Source organism: Scyliorhinus torazame, chromosome 9 (assembly GCF_047496885.1).
Source record: "Scyliorhinus torazame isolate Kashiwa2021f chromosome 9, sScyTor2.1, whole genome shotgun sequence".
Classification (NCBI taxonomy): domain Eukaryota; kingdom Metazoa; phylum Chordata; class Chondrichthyes; order Carcharhiniformes; family Scyliorhinidae; genus Scyliorhinus; species Scyliorhinus torazame.
The window spans coordinates 158289989-158309710 of NC_092715.1; the positions used below are offsets into that span (position 1 = coordinate 158289989).

Here is a 19722-nt window from a genome sequence, read left to right on the forward strand (position 1 = left end):
TTCTTTTCATGGCGAGGATGGGGGAGCCTGGAATTTACTGCCTAAAGGGTGGTAGAGGCAGAGACCCTCATAACATTTAAATAAGCACTTGCTATGCTAATGCACACTAAAGGGTATGGGCAAAGTGTTGGAAAATGGGATTTGAATAGTTAGGAGGCGGCTGTTTTTGACCAGTGCAGACACAATGGGCCGAAGGGCATTTTCTGTAATAGTATATATGTTAATTTTGAATATGTGGAATTGCTCCTGCAGCTGGGAAACTATCATTCTGATGAGGATGCAAGACACTTTTTGGTTTTGCCTCATTAGACATGATCCAAAATGGCCGTTGCAACTTGCGCTGAAAGGCAAATCACAGATGTTGCCCAACTGGCTGAGCATTTCCGAACACTTTAGGCCAAAGAAACCCCATCACTGCAAGTAGAAGCCACTCTGCTGGGACTGGATATGAAATTTTGCCTCCCAGACCAGCAGCATTTACCACTAGTGATGACCAATGGGGATATGCACCCCAAACACTCAACAATTCCAGGTTTAGATAAGCATGCAGACTGATGGGCACATCCCAGCACCCCCTCCCACACATTGCCTTAATTGAGCTCAGCAGCTTCACCACTGGGGCCCCTAAAGAGGGTTCCAGTTATTGGGAGCCAGCTGTAATAATCATCGATCAATTATAATCTGATGGAGAATGTGCTCAGATCTATTTCAAATGCCTTGGATTTCCCCATGTGCAATCAGCCACATATTATCCATATGTTCCAAGAACAGACATGGGTATTCTGCATCAAATTTTTAAAAAATAACCTACAAGGCACATGCCAAATGTATGTAGATCTGCCCATTCTTATTCCTGAATCACCAATATTTTCTAGTAAACTGCCATTAGAGCCAGGTTGAGAATATTTGATAGCTGTCCAAAATGTAGGTATTTGGGTGGTGTCAACTGGGGGTATGCAAATCACCATGTACAACGGTTTAAAAAAAAAAAGAGTTGAAAATGGGCTGGTACAAGCATTACAAGCTAGGTTTGATTTTTCAGGTAGATTATTATAATCTTCATCTATATTTTAGTTCAACTTGGAATTTAGCAGAACATAAACTCAAATATAAATTTAAGAGTATCCAAATTTTCCCCCCATTAAGAGCAATTTAGTATGGCCAATTCACCTACTCTGCACATCCTTTGAGAGTTGGTAAGTGCCACACAGACAGAATGTGTAAACTGCAAACAGACAAGGGGCCAGGATCAAACCTGGGTCCTCAGTGCCATGATGCAATGCAGTAGTGCTGACCACTGTGCTGCCCCTCTAAACTATCATTGAACAGGAATTTGACACAAGGAACATTACTAGTACACCAACCGTATACTTATTCTGCTCACTAGACTAATTTTTGACATGGCATTGATCACAAATACATTTTCTTTCACTATTCATATACCTCTTCCCTTAACCACAAAATGGCTCACTGTCCCATTACACCAGCACATGGCAAACTTAAATAATTTCAACATCAACCATCCGTTTTAGCACAACTGGAGGTCTTGCCAGCAGGCCCGAAACACTTTGGCAGGCTGTTCAAAGGGTAGTCAGCAATAACTCAGGAGCCACTGTTTGCAATAGTTGACATTTCAACCATGTCAAGAAAACTGCAACCCTGATCTCAAAGCAAGCTTAATCTCACTTGAAGGCTCAGCAATTATTCCCAGCAGGTAGTGGTAACAATTTGCATAAGTTAGTGAAATGCTTAAAGGATCTCAGTGGAGACATTTTAATAGTTCTGAGCAAACTAGGATAACATTTAATATTAGAGCAAACAGTGGAAGACAATTTGTGAGCAGAAGCAATTCTAGTTATCATTCCAAATAAAAATGGCTAAACAGGGATAGGGATCCATCCAGTTGCGTTGCTTAGTCAACTTTTGCTCACTGTTCTTCTCAGCAAGTCAAAAGTATGAGGAACAAGTCATCCTCAAGCAAATACACAAGTTTAGTTTACCTAGTTTATTTTAAAAACCATAAAATGTTCCTTACAAAACAAGATTGCATTCTGCACATTTACTGAATGGATCTGGCACATTTAAACTACCAGTACTATTGTCCATAAACAGTGTACATCTTGTTACCATATTACAGGAAAATACAATAAACCACTGAAACATTTAGAACAAAAAACCCAGAATCCACTGTCACTGTTGGAAAATTTTAAACTGTCTAAGCTGTGCTAAGGTTCACTAATTAAAACATGACAAATGATGAAAAGCGGAATATGATCTATGCTCCCAGTGTGATCTATGTAAGCAGAGGAATGTTGGCTCTTCAAACAAAAGCAGTGACAAAAAAGCATTTGATGTATTCCTTCAATCTTCTCCGCTTTTTTGTTTTACAAGAAGTGCCCAGAGTACTGCCTCACACTGTGAAGGGAAAGCACAAAAATCACATTTAGAAAAATGTTTAATTTAAAATAGCAAAGCATCAGACAATAAATCCCTCTGCCTATTTTGACCCAAACCACTTCCTTATTAAAAGGATACCGAAAGATCAAGCCTCCAACCCACAAGTTTACATTTTAGACTAAAGAATTTTACTGCAACAGGTTTGAAAAATTAGTTTTCCAACACCATTTGTTTAAAAAAACTGTGCTTTCAAAACATGCAATTTGAGCAATTCACTAGTGCTGGGTCGAAAGTTTGATATTTTGAACTTCTAAAAAGGTAATCTTTGCCTTCAGAGGTCCATCAGCAATATTGCACACCCAATTGTGTAGAAATTCAATTCCCCAAACTGATCCTTTCCACCACCAAAATAAAAACGTTCCCACTACCAAACTGACCTTTTCTCGTGTGGAGCTGCGGTATCTGAACGCACGGGTCAGCTTAAGGGCGCAAAGCGGCTGCTGTAGCTGCACTGGGGAGAAACCAGGTAAAAAAAAAATAAACTAATTTGACTAAACATTTTTTTCAATGAATGTTCAGGAGTGCAGATCAATTCGACCCAGCACTATTAACCAAAGCTTGTGTATACAACAGACAGCACAGAATTGTATTTAACTTAAGATAACAGAAAATGGTAGTTTGCTGTTGCAGAACTGGATATTAAAATTTTACTGAAAGTAAAGATTGAACAGAACTTTCGGGAGAGATATGATCTGCGCTATATGGCAGACTGTGATTTGTTGTCAATCCAACTGTCAAAAACAACAAAATCACTAGTCTTCCACACAGAACCAGACCACAATCCAAGTTGACTGATCTTCTATACTTCTTAACATTAGCATTAATGAAGTTTTGTACAAGCAAAATCAGTTACTGTTCATAAAATGCAATTTTAAAAACAAACATTTAAACAGCAGATACCATTTGTGTAATTAGTTGCCAGTGGAACAAATCAGGTTTAAGTACATTTTTAAAAAATCAATTTCAGAAAGTTTGAAAAAAGGATGCTTAACAAGCTTATCATAGCCCAGCAGATAGAAGGACAAGAGGAAGTCAATTTAGCAGTGATACTAAACAGTTCAAAACATCCATTATTACTACTTGCCTGTTCTGCAGCAGATACTGTGCATTCTGGATCTGGTCCTGTGTGCCTGTAATGGTGATTATGCGATCCTCAGAGCCTTCAAGGGGTTCATCAATCTTAATGGACGCTCCAGATTCATGACGAATTTGCTTAATTCTCTGACCTCCCTTACCGATTATAGAACCAGCCAGCTGTTCCAAAAGAATAAATCACAAATGATGCAGTCAATGTGCAAGATTTCTCAATTAGCACTGTATGGTTCAACAGTGACCGAAAAATTACTGAAATGGGAGTGCTAGTCAGGACCTGGAACTCTGATCTTGACCTTAGTGTGCAACGACTAAGCCAAATGACAGCAGGAATTCTGCAGGTTTAAAAGGAAATACAGGGAAGAACCCAACTAAGTGCATTCACATGGAAGAATGCCCTTGAAGAACGTGCACTAGATGAATTAACTACTCCGCAAAATAGGGATAAACAATCAAAATCTGCATTGGTCACAAAATGTAGTATCAAAGACAATAAAAATGCAAAATAATTAGTACTCCTCTATAAAGTAAATTATACACGACAGGTTACATTTTTCTAACATACTGGGAATTTATTTTAAGTCTAGATAGACAATCTCAATTGCCAAGTTGGTGAAGTTTAAATAAATGTAGTTAACAAAACAACCGTACATCTTTGGGAATTGTGACTTGTGTAGTAATGATTGGGCCTCCCAAATCTCCATATCCACCACGGTTACCTGAAAATCAAAAATAAGAGTTACTTGAGAATTATGCAAATTTAGCAGAATTTCTGAATGATTTCAAAGAACTAACAGGACAAACTTACCATATCCAGAAGCACCCTGGTGAGGAAAGGACAAGAGAAAGCAGATATTAATATGTTGGCATTAAAATCATTACCTCCAAATTTAACCATTTAATTATGAACAGGGTTATTAACCTTCCCGATCATTAGGTACAAGAAAGTCAATGAAACAATCAAGATGCAGTAGTCCATTGTGGTATGGTTAGTATAATGTGACACATGCAATAGCCCATTTTTTGGTTAGCCGAGGTAGCACAATTTTGAAGAGGGTTATCAATCCTCCCAATCACTAGGTACAAGATGCATCAGCCCATTGTGTGGTTAGTGTACATTCACATATGCAAGCAGTGGCAGGGTGGTGCCATGGTTAGTACTACTTCCTCAGCACTGTGGACAGAGGTTCAATCCTGGCCCTGGGTAACTGTCCCATGTGGAGTTTACACATTCTTCCAGTGTCTGCGCGAGTGTCATGCAGGGTAGGTGGATTGGTCATGCGAAGTGCTCCTTATTCGGGAGGAAATTGGGCACTTGAGGTAGCACATTTAACTAGATGTCACATTTAACGAGAAAAAAAGCTTCTAGTGGTGGTAGCGTTCAAATTGTAGGTTTGCCTCTTTCCAAATGTGACGGATCCGAATTCTACAGCCGCCTGCATATTGGAATAACTTGCCACAGGTTTCTACCCTCTCCTATAAACTGGTGCGCATGCCAAGGTTAGTCAAAAAGAATTGGAAAAAAAAACTGTAGCCAGACTTACCATTCCATCGTAGCGATCGTTCATTCTGTTCCTGCCATAGAGAGTACGGTCACTACAATGAAATAGGAGCTATTTGTAAACACAGCAACTGCCCCAAATCCAGACTACTTTGGCAAGTCAGGATGGTACAGCCTGTTGTCCAATATAGCAATTATGGACTAATTTAAATTTCCAGCTAAATATCCTTACTGAATATTTGTTGGGCTTACAACCTACTGATATCAACTGATGCAGTTAATCCATTCAATGCAATGATTGTTGATTGCAATTTTTACTTTGTGCTGAAGACTTTATACATCGGTCTTAGAATTGTCAATTTAAAAACAGCATCGTAAATTTATTGAAATGGCTCACAGTACAGAAGCAATTACAAATTATAACCATAGAATTCCTTAACACCATAATACATGGCATTCAATCCTGAAGGGTTGCTTTTCATTTGACAGCAACACTTTGAACAAACTCACCCTCTAGGTGGAGGTGGGGGAGGGAGGACACGGCCTCTGCCACCTCTTCCAGGGCGAGGCAGAGGTGGAGGACCCCTACGGGTTGGTGGGCTCATGTCATCATAAGCATCTCTTCTTGGTGGGGGCATGGGACGGCCTCTGGCTGAAATTCCCATGGGTCCCCTGCGCTCATATCCAGGTGAAGGGGGGTGAGGCCCACCTCTGCCGCGCATTTGAAAGGGAACAGGACGTCTTCCTCTGTCATCAAACATCATCGTAAAGCCACCATAATCATACGTTTCATCATAGAAATTCGGATCATATGGCTGTGCACGTCCCTTGACAGGAGACTTGAGACAAAAAAAGATGTTGTTACTCTCATGACACTGGTATAGCTCAAAGATATCCTTTGATTTTATTGAGCAGTTTCCAATACAAGGTTAATAAAACCGCCAACATTAGCTCAGTTAGAATGAGAAATCTTCGCTAATTACAAGCTTCATGTGACAAAAGACCAGTTACAAGGATAATAGTACCAACCTCTGCCAATAATCCTAGGATAATCTTGATGCACTCGACCACTCTGTCAGGTTTACCACCAAGCAGAACAACTCGATCAGTTGAATGCGGGCAACATTCCTGGAACAGTTTAATAGTTGTCTGCGTGCTCTGGAATCAAAGATGAAACAATCATGACTTTTCAAAATTGATCTTGGCAAACTCTACATTTGGCAGAATTTCAGAAAATGGGAGCACAAACAATACAGTCCTGTTGATTTTTTTTTTTTAAGTTCAGAGTACCCCAATTCAATTTTTTCCAATTAAGGGGCAATTTAGTGTGGCCAATCCACCTAACTTACACATCTTTCGGTTGTGGAGCCGGGATCGAACCTGGGACCTCACATGCAGTGAGGCAGCAAGGCTAACCCACTGTGCCACCGTGCTGCCCCCTCCTGTTGATTAATTCGGTCTGTTCATAAGAATTGTGCCAGCTCATGACCAAAAAAAAAAAAAGCTGAGACTTAAATGCACTGAGAATCTGCAGTGCCTAACCAGGACAGCATTACAAACAATGCACATTTCAAATGAATCCAGGGGATGCACTCCAGACAAGAATTTAATGCTGGAAACAGCAATGGGTTCAGGTGAACGTGGATCCAATAATCCGGCAAAATGGTCAAATTGAACTTGCCTCTCGCAGCTCCTTTATCTTTACTCCCTTGACACCAATGATGCTTCCAGCCTGGCTCTGATGGACCAGCATTCTTAGTTCACAATCAAAATCCTTTCCTTTATAGTGTTGATACTGTAAGGTCAAAAGTTGAACAACAGAAGCATAAAATTCTTGAACTGCATCACTTATTTCCTATATAATTAATTTAAAGTCGAGTTGCAGGCAGATTATACAGCTCAACTGTTAGCAAGGCCACATTCCATGCAGCTTTTAACTAATTAAAAAAAGAGCACAACTCACCTCTTCCAAAGTTGGAATGATCTTCGATAATATATCACCAATCGTTTCAATATCCGCATTTATACTCAATATGCTGCCAAATTTTTAAACCATTGACAATTTAAGGAAAGAAAACAAAAATCAGTGAGTAAGCCATTCATAGCATTTTGAAACAAAGCATTAAGTACATAATATTTTTAAAATAAACATTAACGCAAATATTTAATAAACACCCCCCATTATAAATAGTTACTAATAAACATGCAATTTAACAAGTTTAACATTTCAAATTAAGACAGCTTTGGAAAAATGGGTAACTGGAAGGGCTCAGATTAAGTGGGCAAGAAAAACGACGTATAGCTGAGAGCAGAAAGTGGAAAAATCATTTGTCCCCACCACCAGCAATTTGAGAAACCCCTGGAAATTATTAGCAATTTTGGCACACCTTCTCATAGGCAAAAGCAGAAGAAGTGTGAGTATCATGGGAGAACAGTATTAAAAAAGAAACTAGTTGTGGAAACAGCACTACTATGCCCCTGCAGGAAACCAAATACAAAAGAAAAAAGGAAAAAACGAGACAGAACAAATGAAAAGTGATGGGTGACGAAAGGTTAGCTTGTAAGACTATGAATAGGCAAATGTAGGGAGAAAGGATAGTGCAAGAAAAGACAGATTTTAACAAATGATTTAAAATGCAGCAAATATGCAACACTTGAAGCTGTGCTCCTTCCATTAAAATGAATTAGTGGATTGCTCTGGGTGGGCAACTCACGTAATAAAGACCAGCCACAAAAGACTTAATGGGGAAAATAGACAGAAAATACTTGAAAACAGTACACTTTCTATAAGGGACTACTAATTAATAACAACAAATTCAGGTTATATAGATACAATTCCTCGTTCTAATCAGGCAGTGAGTCATAAACTGTTGGGACATACCGCTCGGGGCCACTGCTGTCTGGGACTGATACACTGGCATTGTACTGCATTGGTCACAAAGGCGTTCGTGGTTGTTGGCATTGGGCAAGGGCATTCAGTGAAGTTCAGGTATTGATGCCCATTGGCATTTGAGCACATTATGGGCATAGCCAACCAGGGTATTCAGATGGGCGTTCAAGGGGCAGATGGGTCAACGTCATGATGGGCAACGCAGGGAACATGTCGATCCAGTACAAGGGCAACGGAGATAAATGGCCAAAAAAACAAGGAGAGGGAAGAGGGGGGAAAAGGAGTAAATTTTAATTGAATGATATTATAAAATCTATTCTCATCACTCTATATATTCCTCTGTAAAGACTTCTGAAGACTCTATACAACAATGGAGTCACTTCATAACTACATTTTTAGAACAAACAGTAGTTAATTTAAACAGTATTTCACCTTAAGGGAAATAACTACAAATAATCACTTCTAAATGAAATTAACATTAACCTGAACTGCTACAGGCCATCTATTTATGCTGGCTAATATAAAAATTACAATTCTGCTCAGCTTAATTTCTCAAAACATTGCCTCCCATCTATGGAAACATTTAACACTGTTCTATACCCAATTTCATATCAAGCATTCTTCTTTACATAAAGCAGTCTTTGTCCTTCACGTACATCTGTATAGCTGTTGAAGTAAGAACAGATGGACATCTTTAAAAAAAATTTTTTTGAGCTCTACTCTGGGAAACTCTGGATTACACTAGCCACCTGCAATGTTTCTCCATTTAATATTGTAGTTCACAAAATAGGAAATGCTGCAATTAAGGATTGTTACAGTTATGGACACCTTATACACTCTCACTACAATAAATTAAAAAACTGAATCCTAGTTTAAAAAGTGATTAATGACATCTCCTCAGATCTAGCCCAGTCATAATAGATTACACAATATTACAATGACTGACCTCCCAGAACAGTATATATAACTAATTTTAAAATATGTCCATATCACTGACTATCTAGCAATACATTTACAACATTGCTCAAATTTTGCACTTAGTTAGCACAATTATAAACTTATTGAACAAAGTGCTAGATCTAAATGAATTTTAGCCTACACTATAGATGTATACTCACGTCTGTACGCAATGACTTGATGTTTTTGCCACCTTTTCCAATTACTGCACCAGCATTCTTAAAAACAAATCAAAGTCAAACTCTAAGCAACCTTCTTTAATCGTTTAAGCATTTTCTGCAGTAACATTCAGATTTAAAAAAATGTACTTCCAAGCAAGAACAGACTTGCGCATGTCTGATTCTGGTTACCCATTAATTGAAACTGAAGACGATTCTCACCTTGCTCTGTAACAGAAGACGTAGTTCCACACACTGATCGTTATTCCGAGACCTCTTAAAGGCTTGTTCTCCATCATGGTCCTCAGCAGGACGTTTGCCTGAAAGTTTTGCGTGTTTTTAAAAAAAAAAAAATCAAGCTTCATAAATATTGTTGGCACACTAAATCTAGCTTTAGAATTCTCCCTAGACCCAACAGTTGGCAATTCAGACCTTGGTTGGCACAATCTAGTTCAAGTTGAAAGCAACTCAGGACAAAATTTACAACAATGCATCATGGATAGTCATTGCCCCCACTTACCTGCTGCACATCATAAATAATATTCAAAAATCTAATCCCGAATATATATCCAGCACCACATACAATTTTGATTACAATATTTTACATGCAATTCAAATTAATGGGTAATTCAACTTTATAGTGTAACAACGAAAACACTGGCTGTGGAGAACTTCTATTTTCTTATTCTTACAAGCAATCAAACGGGCTTTTGGCCCGCATTGACTCATCTGAGGCACTTTACTTATGCATACCTCTGGCTAGACCCATTTTAACCTTGAAAATGAAGTAATTAGCCAAAGGAGGTCTGGCTAACAACTTACTATCTTGGGGATGATGCCAAGGAGATGGCTACTTGAATGTGATAATTTCTAGGGATACAAGGCAATCACCAAGAGAAAATGCTAGAAAATCTCATGTCTGGCATCATCTGTAAGAAAAGATGTTTTGTCAAAGCCCTGGACTCGAAACATTAGCTTTTTTCTTTCCTTACAGATGCTGCCAGGTTGCTTTTATTTGGAATTTAAAGACATGTACAGATTTCACTGGCAAATGGAGACACATGCCTTTACAGGGCATGTAGAAAATGTCACATCAAGTGAAGAAAATTCATGAAGTAACAGGTTGAAAGTGGTCCAGAGAACAGGATAATCAATCTTGTTGGACAATAGCAGTCAAGAAATTGCTGCTGTCAAAGCAGCAGAAACATCATTGGAGGATGCAGGGTAGACGGCTATGGATCTGGGAGATATATATTTATACACCTTGGGGACAAGGGGCAATGGAAAACACCTTGTTCCCATGCTGTAGCCCTTTCTTTAAGAAGGTTTGCACTACCAAATTTCTTTCCTACACACACGGGAGCATGGTGGCAATATTCCAAGCCCTTGTTGAATTTTAAGCATTTTCATTCAAGATACTGATTCGGAGGGAAGAGAACACAATAAAAGAAATGTGGAAATAGGTTCACGGCATCAGATCTAAGGAAACAAATGGGCAGCTGGAAAACCAATATTCTTGTGGCAGTTAGGTATCACAATACAAGAAATGCAAAAAAGCAAAACATACAAGAACCAGGGCTAAGACTACTACCGTTGGTCTCTGGGCTGTTATATTTGATGTCTTGCTGATCAGTCTCCATTTTAGATGTCAAGGATGGCAAACAATGTGCAAAGCTTGTTATGCAGCTAGTCTGGAAGACAAAATTTTTCCCAAATTATTAAACTCATTTGCTACATAAACGCAGTGAGTCAATCTTCTAAAACATTAATATAATCTAATTTCAGCAATTTATAAAAATGTGTTCAATAATCTTAAAACCAATTCAGGGATAAATTTGAACTCCACATTATGTTAGGTGGCAACATTAGCTCAGTCAGTTGAAAACATGTATGCTCCTCTAGTTTCAGAGGATACTTGGGGGGGGGGTCTCAATCTCAATGAGAAATGGCATGGGCAAAATTAGATGGCAGTAACTATCTTCACTAACTATCCAGCAACCCAAAAATAAATTTCTGCTATTCACGGTAAAACATCTGCACTGGAGGAATTCTATGCCTGAGTGGGAGATGTTCCGCAAGCTAAAAGATGTTCACTGGAACACAGCAGGCCAAGGACAGAAATGAGGACTAAAATAGAACCACAATGATCAGGCTGCTGTGGACTGGGCAGAGATGTTCCACAAGCAGACACCCAGTCTGCATGCCATATGCCTGATTTATTGGGGGAATCATTTGTGAGCAAACATGTTCTACTAAATTGGAGATGTGAAAGGGCAGCTGCTGCACACTTGATTGCACTGCAATGTGCTGCAGCAAGGGGACACGTGTTGGTGAGGTACGAGGAGTGGGCCTGGGTGGCATGGCAAAATGGCTTCTTTGACTAGAGGGTTGGGAAGATGTGCTTATTGTGGGCGAAGAATTACCTTTGAGTGGCAGTGGGGTGAAAAGGGGCAAGATCAAAAGTGCAGTAAATGGGTTGGACACAATAGCACACTGTCGGTGGACATAATGGAGGGTGGGAAAAGGAAAAGCATTATTGTTGAGGGGTACATCCATACAGAAGCAATGGAGAAAATGGGAGTCTATACAGGAGACCCAGAAAGCAAGATAAGTTTCTAGTCGTGGGACAGAACAGCATAGTTGGTTACTAGAAAGAGTTGCAGGATTGAGGGCAGTGCAGGACTGGAAGGAGGAATGTTCCACGTACCCCACACAAAGAAAAAAACCAAACACCATGTGGTTATCCAGAGCAGAAGACATGAGACAAAGTGACAAATCATTCAATGAGAACACAAGTTCAGACAAGGAGGGGATGGGGACTGTTGAGTGGTGGGTCCAGAGACAACTAAATCAGAGATGGAGGTGTGGATAACATAATGGAAGTCTGAATAGTGTAGCATGCATTTTTCCAATGTCATTAAACTGTTTAAAAAAACACACGTTGAGGAGAATGAGTTGACCGCATACACTAAAGCTCTTCCAAAGGCCTCTGCTGTTCTAACAATCTCAACTGTGGAGATTTTGTATTTGTCTAGCACTATCGCATACACGTGTATTTGTGCATGATAAAGGTCAGGCATATCCTATATACATCAATCATTTCACGGCAAAAATTGTTAAGAAACTAAATTACCATGTTCAAAACATCATGCCCACCATAAGCAGCAGTGGAAGAATAACCACCGTGGGCTGAAAAGTGCTGCTTTTAAAGGCCAGTTAGAGGTTATAATAGAGACTGGCCTAGCACTTCATGCTACCATATCAATTACAGTTTCCATCGAGGGGATTTATTTAAACATGTTACCACTCACTTATCACCCCGTATTTTCCCCTTATGCGTGTGACGATTTGATAAAGCCAGTGAATTGTAAATAGTGGTACATTTGGAATTATTTTAAACAAGATCTTGTTTGAGAGAATTACCAATAGAGACCTCAACTCCGGAATTATTTGTGTAACGGTGTCTGTATTGTCTAAAAAAATCTTTCTTAAATTTCTCCTTTGGCATAGCCTCAAATTTACTTCAAAGTTCAAAAAATCTAAAACTCAGGGGGTACAAAGTTACTGGTGCGACATTAGCTCTCTAGATAATGTGCACAAGCCACAGCGCGAAATTTTAACATCTCCAAAACATAACAGGTTTATTGATCATAAGCATCGAATAGGAGATGGGGTAAATTTTAACCCCTCCAAATACAAAGCAACACGTGGGCGAAACAAAAAGCGCGTGTCGGATGAAATCCGGCCACTCGAGCGCCACCATGAAGGATATGGAGCGGGAATACCTCAGAACCTGTAACATACAAGGATGGCAATTATTAATCAGAACAGTGGCAAATTAATGGCCCCATCCAAACAGGCACTTAAACTAACACGAGGCCGACTAGAAAATGCCACGAGGAGAGGCTTCACCTCCGCCATTTCGGGCCCTCCATCGTGGAGAAGCGAGCGAATGGCGTTTGCAGATATGCGCCAAATAACCACACTGCATTGGAGCACCTTAAAATGGCCGATGCGATGAGACAGCGAAGTGTGCCGAGGAGACGGATTAACATGCGCTGCGGCTCGAGCCGCGGCCCCCTGCCTGCCGCCCTGGTTGCCCCGCTCTCTTCCGCCCTCATGGCGAGGAGGAAGGAGCCGAAACGCTTCAAGAATTCGTCCCCTATTCACACAACAAACCGTCTCTAAAATGGCGGCGGCGCGGTTCGCACGCCAGGAGACTCGCGATCGATTGCCTCTTCCTTTCCAGAGGGAGGGGGGAGGGCGGATAAAACCCGCCGCCATTTAATCCCGTGACTCGACAAAGAATCAGCCGACAAACGACGACTGAATTTTAAAACAAGGCCACAACCACCCAGCCGACACCTGCTAGGCCTAGTTTGACGGGCGATTCTTATTTTGTTGGCAGCACACCAGAGTAGGAGTCAAATTGATTTGGTTAAAAAAAAATATCTAACGACCTTATAAATATCCGAGAAAACAAGAGGACGGTCGAGTAAAATGTCTTCCTCATCCACCCCCACCGACAAAACGTGCCCCTCAATAACTTGACATTTATCTTTTTTTAAATAATCTTTTACCCCTCTTTCTGACATATTGAGTTTCTATTGAAAAAACAGAAATAATTCGAGCGCCGTACCCGATCAGAGACAGATTTCTTACCGAAGCTAACGGCTGCGAAGAGGATACGCGCTCAGCTTTCAGGACAAGCGAAGCAAAATGGATCGCTCTGGTGTGGTAGCGACTGCTTTACCCACAAGCGCCAGCGCGTGCCGGTCCCGCCCAACTCCCACAATCCCAGCGCTGATTGGCGCACAGCCGGCTACGTCCCACAATCCGGTGACGTAACCTAAACGACCTCCTTCCAAATGGCCAACGCTCCTGTCAATCAAATACGTCAGCGGCCGCCCTTCCCTTTTTATAAAATTATATAATTTACATAATCTGCACGGTTTCTACTCGGTCTCTTTGTGTAATTGTTCTTTAAAACTGCTGATTAACATGGCCACATTCAGAAATATCGTCTCCTGGTGCTTTTTTGTTTTATACCTTTTTTTGCGAAACCATTAAACGACGACCAAACGGTGAAGAAGTGCGCGAGATGTCGCGATATTTGTCCCGCGCGTAGGCGGGCGGGTGGCGGGCAAATTGCTCAGCTTGTGTATGTGGGGGAGGAGTGGTCGGTGTAAGAATAATGGACACACATAGATTGGCGGAACCTTAGTGTGCCGTTAAAGCAGGATAGGGTAATACTGCGCATCTTGTGGTTTTGGTCTAACAGTTGGTAAGGATTCCTTCCTCTAATTTGCTGCAGGGAATTTTTCCGGGATGGGCACAGTGAGTGCAGTCCACGGTCGCATTCATTTTTAAAAAAAAGTTCCAACATATTTTCCTTAAATTAATTCTTGAGTTTAAGGTTTGTGGACTCTTTGTTCCTGGTTGGGGGATGGAATTAACAAAGGAAGCACGTTATGGTCTATGTCGGAGCAGTTGGTTACAAACTCGAAGTTTTACTCAGTGGGCCTTTATTGGATTTGAGTTCTTAGACTGGAGTGTATGAACTTTGAATTGAGTGAGACAAAAGACTCTTGGGTTACAGCTCATCTTTACTGCCTTACATCAAATATTGTAAATGCAGAAATCTGAAGGGAAATTCATGCCAGGGGAATTGTAATTTAGTAATATTTGGCTTTGCTTAATTTAAAATTTGGATAAGTTCTGAAAGGGTTGTGTGTTCCTGCTGTCACCCTTGATATTTTCCATTCTGTCCAGACAATGTTTAATGCCTAAAGAGTTAACAAAAGGGAAAATATCTTCGTAGGCTAGTATGAGGAACAGTAGTGGGTGACTGCTACTTGGGGCAGAATGGGACAGAATATGTACAGCAGAATTGTTCTGTAATGGACCATCACAAAATGAGATACATTAAAGTTGGGAATATAGCATTGTAAAATGTTGATTTGGTGTGAAGTTTATTGTAATTGGCACACATAACACATCATGAATGGAAAATATCTGAAGGTGCCTTACAAGAAAAATAGAAAATAAAATGACAACATACATAAAAAGGACACTTCTTTCAAGAGAACGGTGTCTGAAAACATATTTTAAAAGGTTGAGATTTTAAACTTGGGGAAATTATGAAGCATATGGTGTGAAATTGGAATGATTTGAGTGAGACCAAACAATTTGAGCTCAATGTGGTGGGAATGTATAACCATAATAGTAAGCAAGGATGATGCAAATGAAATATAACGGGGGGAAAAGTACTTGCATTTATATAGCACTTCCAATGACCTTGGATGTCCCAAAGGCCTTCACAGCCAAATAATTACTTTTGAGGTGTAATGTTTAGCATGGATACAGGGTATGGACTAAATTTTGAGTGTGTCTCTATTTCTTGCTGCCAATTAGATGTTATCACAGGAACTTAGAAAATAGGAGGAGGCCATTTCACCCTTTGAGCCTGCTCCGCCGTTCATTATGATCATGGCTGATCATCCATCTCAATGCCCTCATCACACCTCTTTCCCCCCCCCCCCCCCCCCCCCCGCATATCCTTTGATCTCTCGCCCCAAGTGCTATACCTAACTGCTTCTTGAAAACATACAATCTTTTGGCCGGCCTCAACTATTTTCTGTGGTAATGAATTCTACAGGCTTACCACTGCCTGGGTGAAGAAATTTCATAGAATTCCTACCATGCAGAAGGAGGCCTGTCGGCACGTCAAGTCTACCCTATACCCGGAACCTAACCTGCACATCCCTGGACACTAAGGGGCAATTATCATGGCCAATCCACCTAACCTTTTTTTTAATTATAAATTTAGAGTACCCAATCATTTATTTTCCAATTAAAGGGCAATTTAGTGTGGCCAATCCACCTAACCTGCACATCTTTGGGTTGAGGGGGTGAAACCCATGCAGACACTGGGAGAATGTGCAAACTCCACTCAGACAGTGACCCGGGGCCATAATTGTACCCGGGTCCTCAGCGCAGTAGACAGCAGTGCTAACCATGACACTACTGTGCTGCCCTCAATCCACCTAACCTGCACATCTTTGGACTGTGGGAGGAAACTGGAATACACGGAGGAAACCCATACAGACACGGGAAGAACATGCAAACTCCACACAGACAGTCATCTTAGGGCGGAATTGAACCCAGGTCCCAGGCGTCGTGAGGCAGCAATGCTCGCCACCGTGCTGTACGTCTCCTCATCTTTGTCCTAAATGATCTACTCCGTAACCTCAGATTGACATCTGGCTCTGGACATTCCAACCATCAGGAACATCCTTCTTGCATCTATCCTGCCTAGTCCTGTTAGAATGTTATAGGTTTCTATGAGATCCCGGTGGTGGTGAGCTGCCCTCTTGAATCATTGCCGTTTTTGTGGATTAGGCTGCACCTAAGTTGCCAGAGGTGCTTTACCTTATGTAATAATAATCTTTGTTGTCACAAGTAGGCTTACATTAATATTAATAAGCTTTATTGTCACAAGTAGGCTTACATTAACACTGCAATGAAGTTACTGTGAAAAACACTTAGTCGCCACATTCTGGCGCCTGTTCGAGTACACGGAGGGAGAATTCAGAATGTCCAAATTACCTAACAGCACGTCTTTCGGGACTTGTGGAAGGAAACTGGAGCACCCGGAGGAAACCCACACATTCACAGGGAGAACGTGCAGACTCCGCACACAGTGACCCAAGCCGGGAATCAAACCTGGGACCCTGGTGCTGTGAAGCAATAGTGCTAACCACTGTGCTACCATGCCGGTCTGCTTCTTTTGATTTGATTTATTATTGTCACCTGTATTAGTATGCAGTGAAAAGTATTGTGTATTGCATGCTATACATGCTGTACATGGAGAAGGAGGGAGAGACTGCAGAATGTAATTTTACAGTCATAGCTAGGGTATAGAGAAAAGATCAAATTAAGATCTTCTGGGAGGTGGAGGTCCTGGGTTTGGAAGATGCTGTTGAGTGCTAAATTGAAGACCGTATAGGACATTAAAATACAGTAACTAATAGTTAAAACAATGCAAATGTCTTGTTTTGTCACTTTTAGGTTTCGTTATAAAATTTAAGACAATTGAATGAAATTTAGGAAATGAAAATGATTTCTGCAAGAATTGAGACGTGGCTGGAAGCAACATGGCACCTCAAAGTTCCTTCACATTGGCTTCGAGCATGCGTCGAATGGATTCAACAGGAGAATCAAGGTGCTGCTTTAACACAGGCCCAAATCAACAAACAGGTTTTTGAGCAATGGCTTCTTACTGATCTCCGAGATCTGGAGAACCCAATTTTGCCAGTTGGAATCTCAGAAACGCAGAAATATGAGATCAGTGGATTTTACTGCTTGCAGATTGATTCCTTAGTCGATGTCAGCCAAGCTGCATACAGCCAACTGCAAAAAATCCGGGGAAAGGACACCACTAATGAACAAGTGACATCAACACACATATCCCAGAGACCTTGGGAAGCAAAACCAACCCGAATGTTGATGCTGCAATTAACAGATGGAGTTCAGGAGCTCCAAGGTATGGAGTACCAGCCTATTCCTGCTCTCAATAGCAGCCTTTCACCAGGCACAAAAGTCTTATTGATGGGTAATATCACCTGTCGATTAGGACTTCTGCTTCTTAAACCTGAAAATGTGAGGGTGCTAGGAGGAGAAGTGGAGTCTCTTGTTGACGAAAACTCCCAAAAGAGAATACTTGCAAGGTTAATTGGGGAACCATATGACACTGCTGTAACTAGAGTGAATGGTAATGATCAAAATAGAGCTGACAGGATTGATGGGATGGCACAGCTTTTGGGACCTTCAGATGATGAGCTGTTTGCTGGTTTTGATGAAGATGATCTAGTTTTAGAACCCAGGATGGATTCTGAAAGTGGGTATTGCAGTAAAACTGATGCTTCACTCAGTATTTCAAACTACACACAGCCTCCAACCAGTGCTTTAGATAACAGATGGCAAAGTATGGAATCCCAGAATCCAGAAATGTCCAGAGAATTTCAAAGTGAAAATAGAAAATTCTTAGATTATAATGATGAGGACTTTGACGAATTTCCCTTGGATGAACTGGATGATGATTTGTTCTTACAGGATGAAATGAATGCAGAATTTGAGCCTGATGGAGCAATGATTCAGTCCCCAAAATATCACAAACCCTTAGTAGAAGAACCTCACAGAGGTAATGCAAACCATGTTGCAGAATCAAACCACAGATCAAGTCCATGCCAAGAGCAAAATGTAAAAGCTGACAATACCTCTGGCTATAAATTACAAAGCCATGTTAAACATCTTGAAAGTGACATATATACTAAAAATGCAGGGCCAGGTTCCATGCTAAATAACTCAAATGCTCAAGAGTCTCACAATTTTTTGAAAAAAACAAGCGTTAGTCCTGTGGAAAGAAGAAATAATACAAATACTCTCACTATGGAACTGGAATATGAGCAGCAGAAATCTTTAGAGTTGTGTGGGTCCTTTGACAGTGGACCGAAGCATGATACTAATCCTGGAAATCTGTGCACCATGCCTGCAGTAGTTTCAGGTTCCTCCAGCAATGGAGGCATTTTTCATCAGGACTGTGTGAGACAAAACAATATGAATGGAAGAAAGTTCAGGAGTGGATCTGTAGAATTGAACTCTGAACCATTTACATATCTACATATTCTCTTAGACAAGAAACCTGATGTAATAACTGTGGTACAAATCAAAGGCTTCATTGTTACTTTGCTAAATAAACTCACAAGTAATGGTGGTCTGTGGAGTATTAAAGCTAGAATATCAGATGGTACTGCCTACATGGATGTAGAACTTGGTGATGATATTTTGAGAAGCTTAATTGGTTTCTCAGTTGCTGAAATGAGAGTCTCAATAAAATGTCCCAACCAACAGCAAAAGGTAACAGCGGGGTTGCAGAAATGCCAACAGGAGTTGGTAGACCTCTGTTGTCTAATGACTATTGAATTTAACCCAACTGTACCTACTTCCAGAGTTCTGGCTCTCCGTGAAGTAAGTCTAGAAGATCTACAGCATTTAGAACGTCGTGCATGTGAAGAAAGAACTGTGTTTAAATAATTAGGCAGGTGGAGTTTGAGGAATTTTTTGCCGTGTGCTCTGGCTTTACAGATTTGGAAGATTTTAAACATTAAAGATACATTCTTGTGTTGAACTTAAGAAATTGACTTCTGAAAAATAAACGTATTTTAATGACTTTCATTTCTTCATTGTTCAATTTCAAATGCTAGAATTCATGCTGTAGTTTGTTAAGAGTCTTTAGTGCCTTAGCAAACATAAGGACACATTTTAACCATTTAATTTGCCATTTGCCTGTTGTACATCTGCAGACTCTATTGACTTATTTCCTTGCCCTTACCACATCCCCTTTTTTCCTTTTATCTTTTTTACCCTTTTTATATAAACTTAAGAGTACCCAATTCATTTTTTCCAATTAAGGGGCAATTTAGCGAAGCCAATCCACCTACCGTGCACATCTTTCAGTTGTGGAGGCAGAACCCACGCAAACACGGGGAGAATGTGCAAACTCCACACGGACAGTGACCCAGAGCTGAGATTGAACCTGGGATCTCGGTGCCGTGAGGCAGCAATGCTAACCACTGCACCACCGTGCTGCCCTCTTTTTTTCTTTA

General features: G+C 40.6%; 2 protein-coding genes across 15 annotated transcripts; one reads left to right on the forward strand and one right to left on the reverse strand.

Annotated features, from left to right (window-relative positions):
- Positions 1-1990: 1990 nt before the first annotated feature.
- hnrnpk (heterogeneous nuclear ribonucleoprotein K) lies at positions 1991-13871 on the reverse strand. 12 transcript variants are annotated; one of them, XM_072516688.1, is made up of 15 exons: positions 13718-13871; positions 10647-10746; positions 9278-9375; positions 9059-9115; positions 7932-7975; positions 7014-7086; positions 6732-6845; positions 6080-6208; positions 5561-5889; positions 5094-5124; positions 4358-4373; positions 4201-4268; positions 3542-3711; positions 2835-2908; positions 1991-2415 (listed from the first exon to the last, which is right to left on the reverse strand). In XM_072516688.1, the coding sequence occupies exons 2-14, from the start codon at positions 10693-10695 to the stop codon at positions 2878-2880; spliced, it is 1209 nt and encodes a 402-aa protein (XP_072372789.1). In that variant the 5' UTR covers positions 10696-10746; positions 13718-13871; the 3' UTR covers positions 1991-2415; positions 2835-2877. The 12 variants fall into 12 exon arrangements, with proteins under 12 accessions (XP_072372789.1, XP_072372788.1, XP_072372785.1 ...); XM_072516687.1 differs by having other exon boundaries at positions 5094-5145; XM_072516684.1 differs by having other exon boundaries at positions 5094-5145; positions 6732-6854.
- A 317-nt stretch (positions 13872-14188) lies between these two features.
- rmi1 (RMI1, RecQ mediated genome instability 1, homolog (S. cerevisiae)) lies at positions 14189-19286 on the forward strand. Of its 3 annotated transcripts, none has more exons than XM_072516675.1 (2): positions 14189-14339; positions 17126-19286. In XM_072516675.1, the coding sequence occupies exon 2, from the start codon at positions 17168-17170 to the stop codon at positions 19148-19150; it is 1983 nt and encodes a 660-aa protein (XP_072372776.1). In that variant the 5' UTR covers positions 14189-14339; positions 17126-17167; the 3' UTR covers positions 19151-19286. The 3 variants fall into 3 exon arrangements, with proteins under 3 accessions (XP_072372776.1, XP_072372777.1, XP_072372778.1); XM_072516676.1 differs by lacking the exon at positions 14189-14339 and adding an exon at positions 14350-14471; XM_072516677.1 differs by lacking the exon at positions 14189-14339 and adding an exon at positions 14526-14627.
- The last annotated feature ends 436 nt before the right edge of the window (positions 19287-19722 follow it).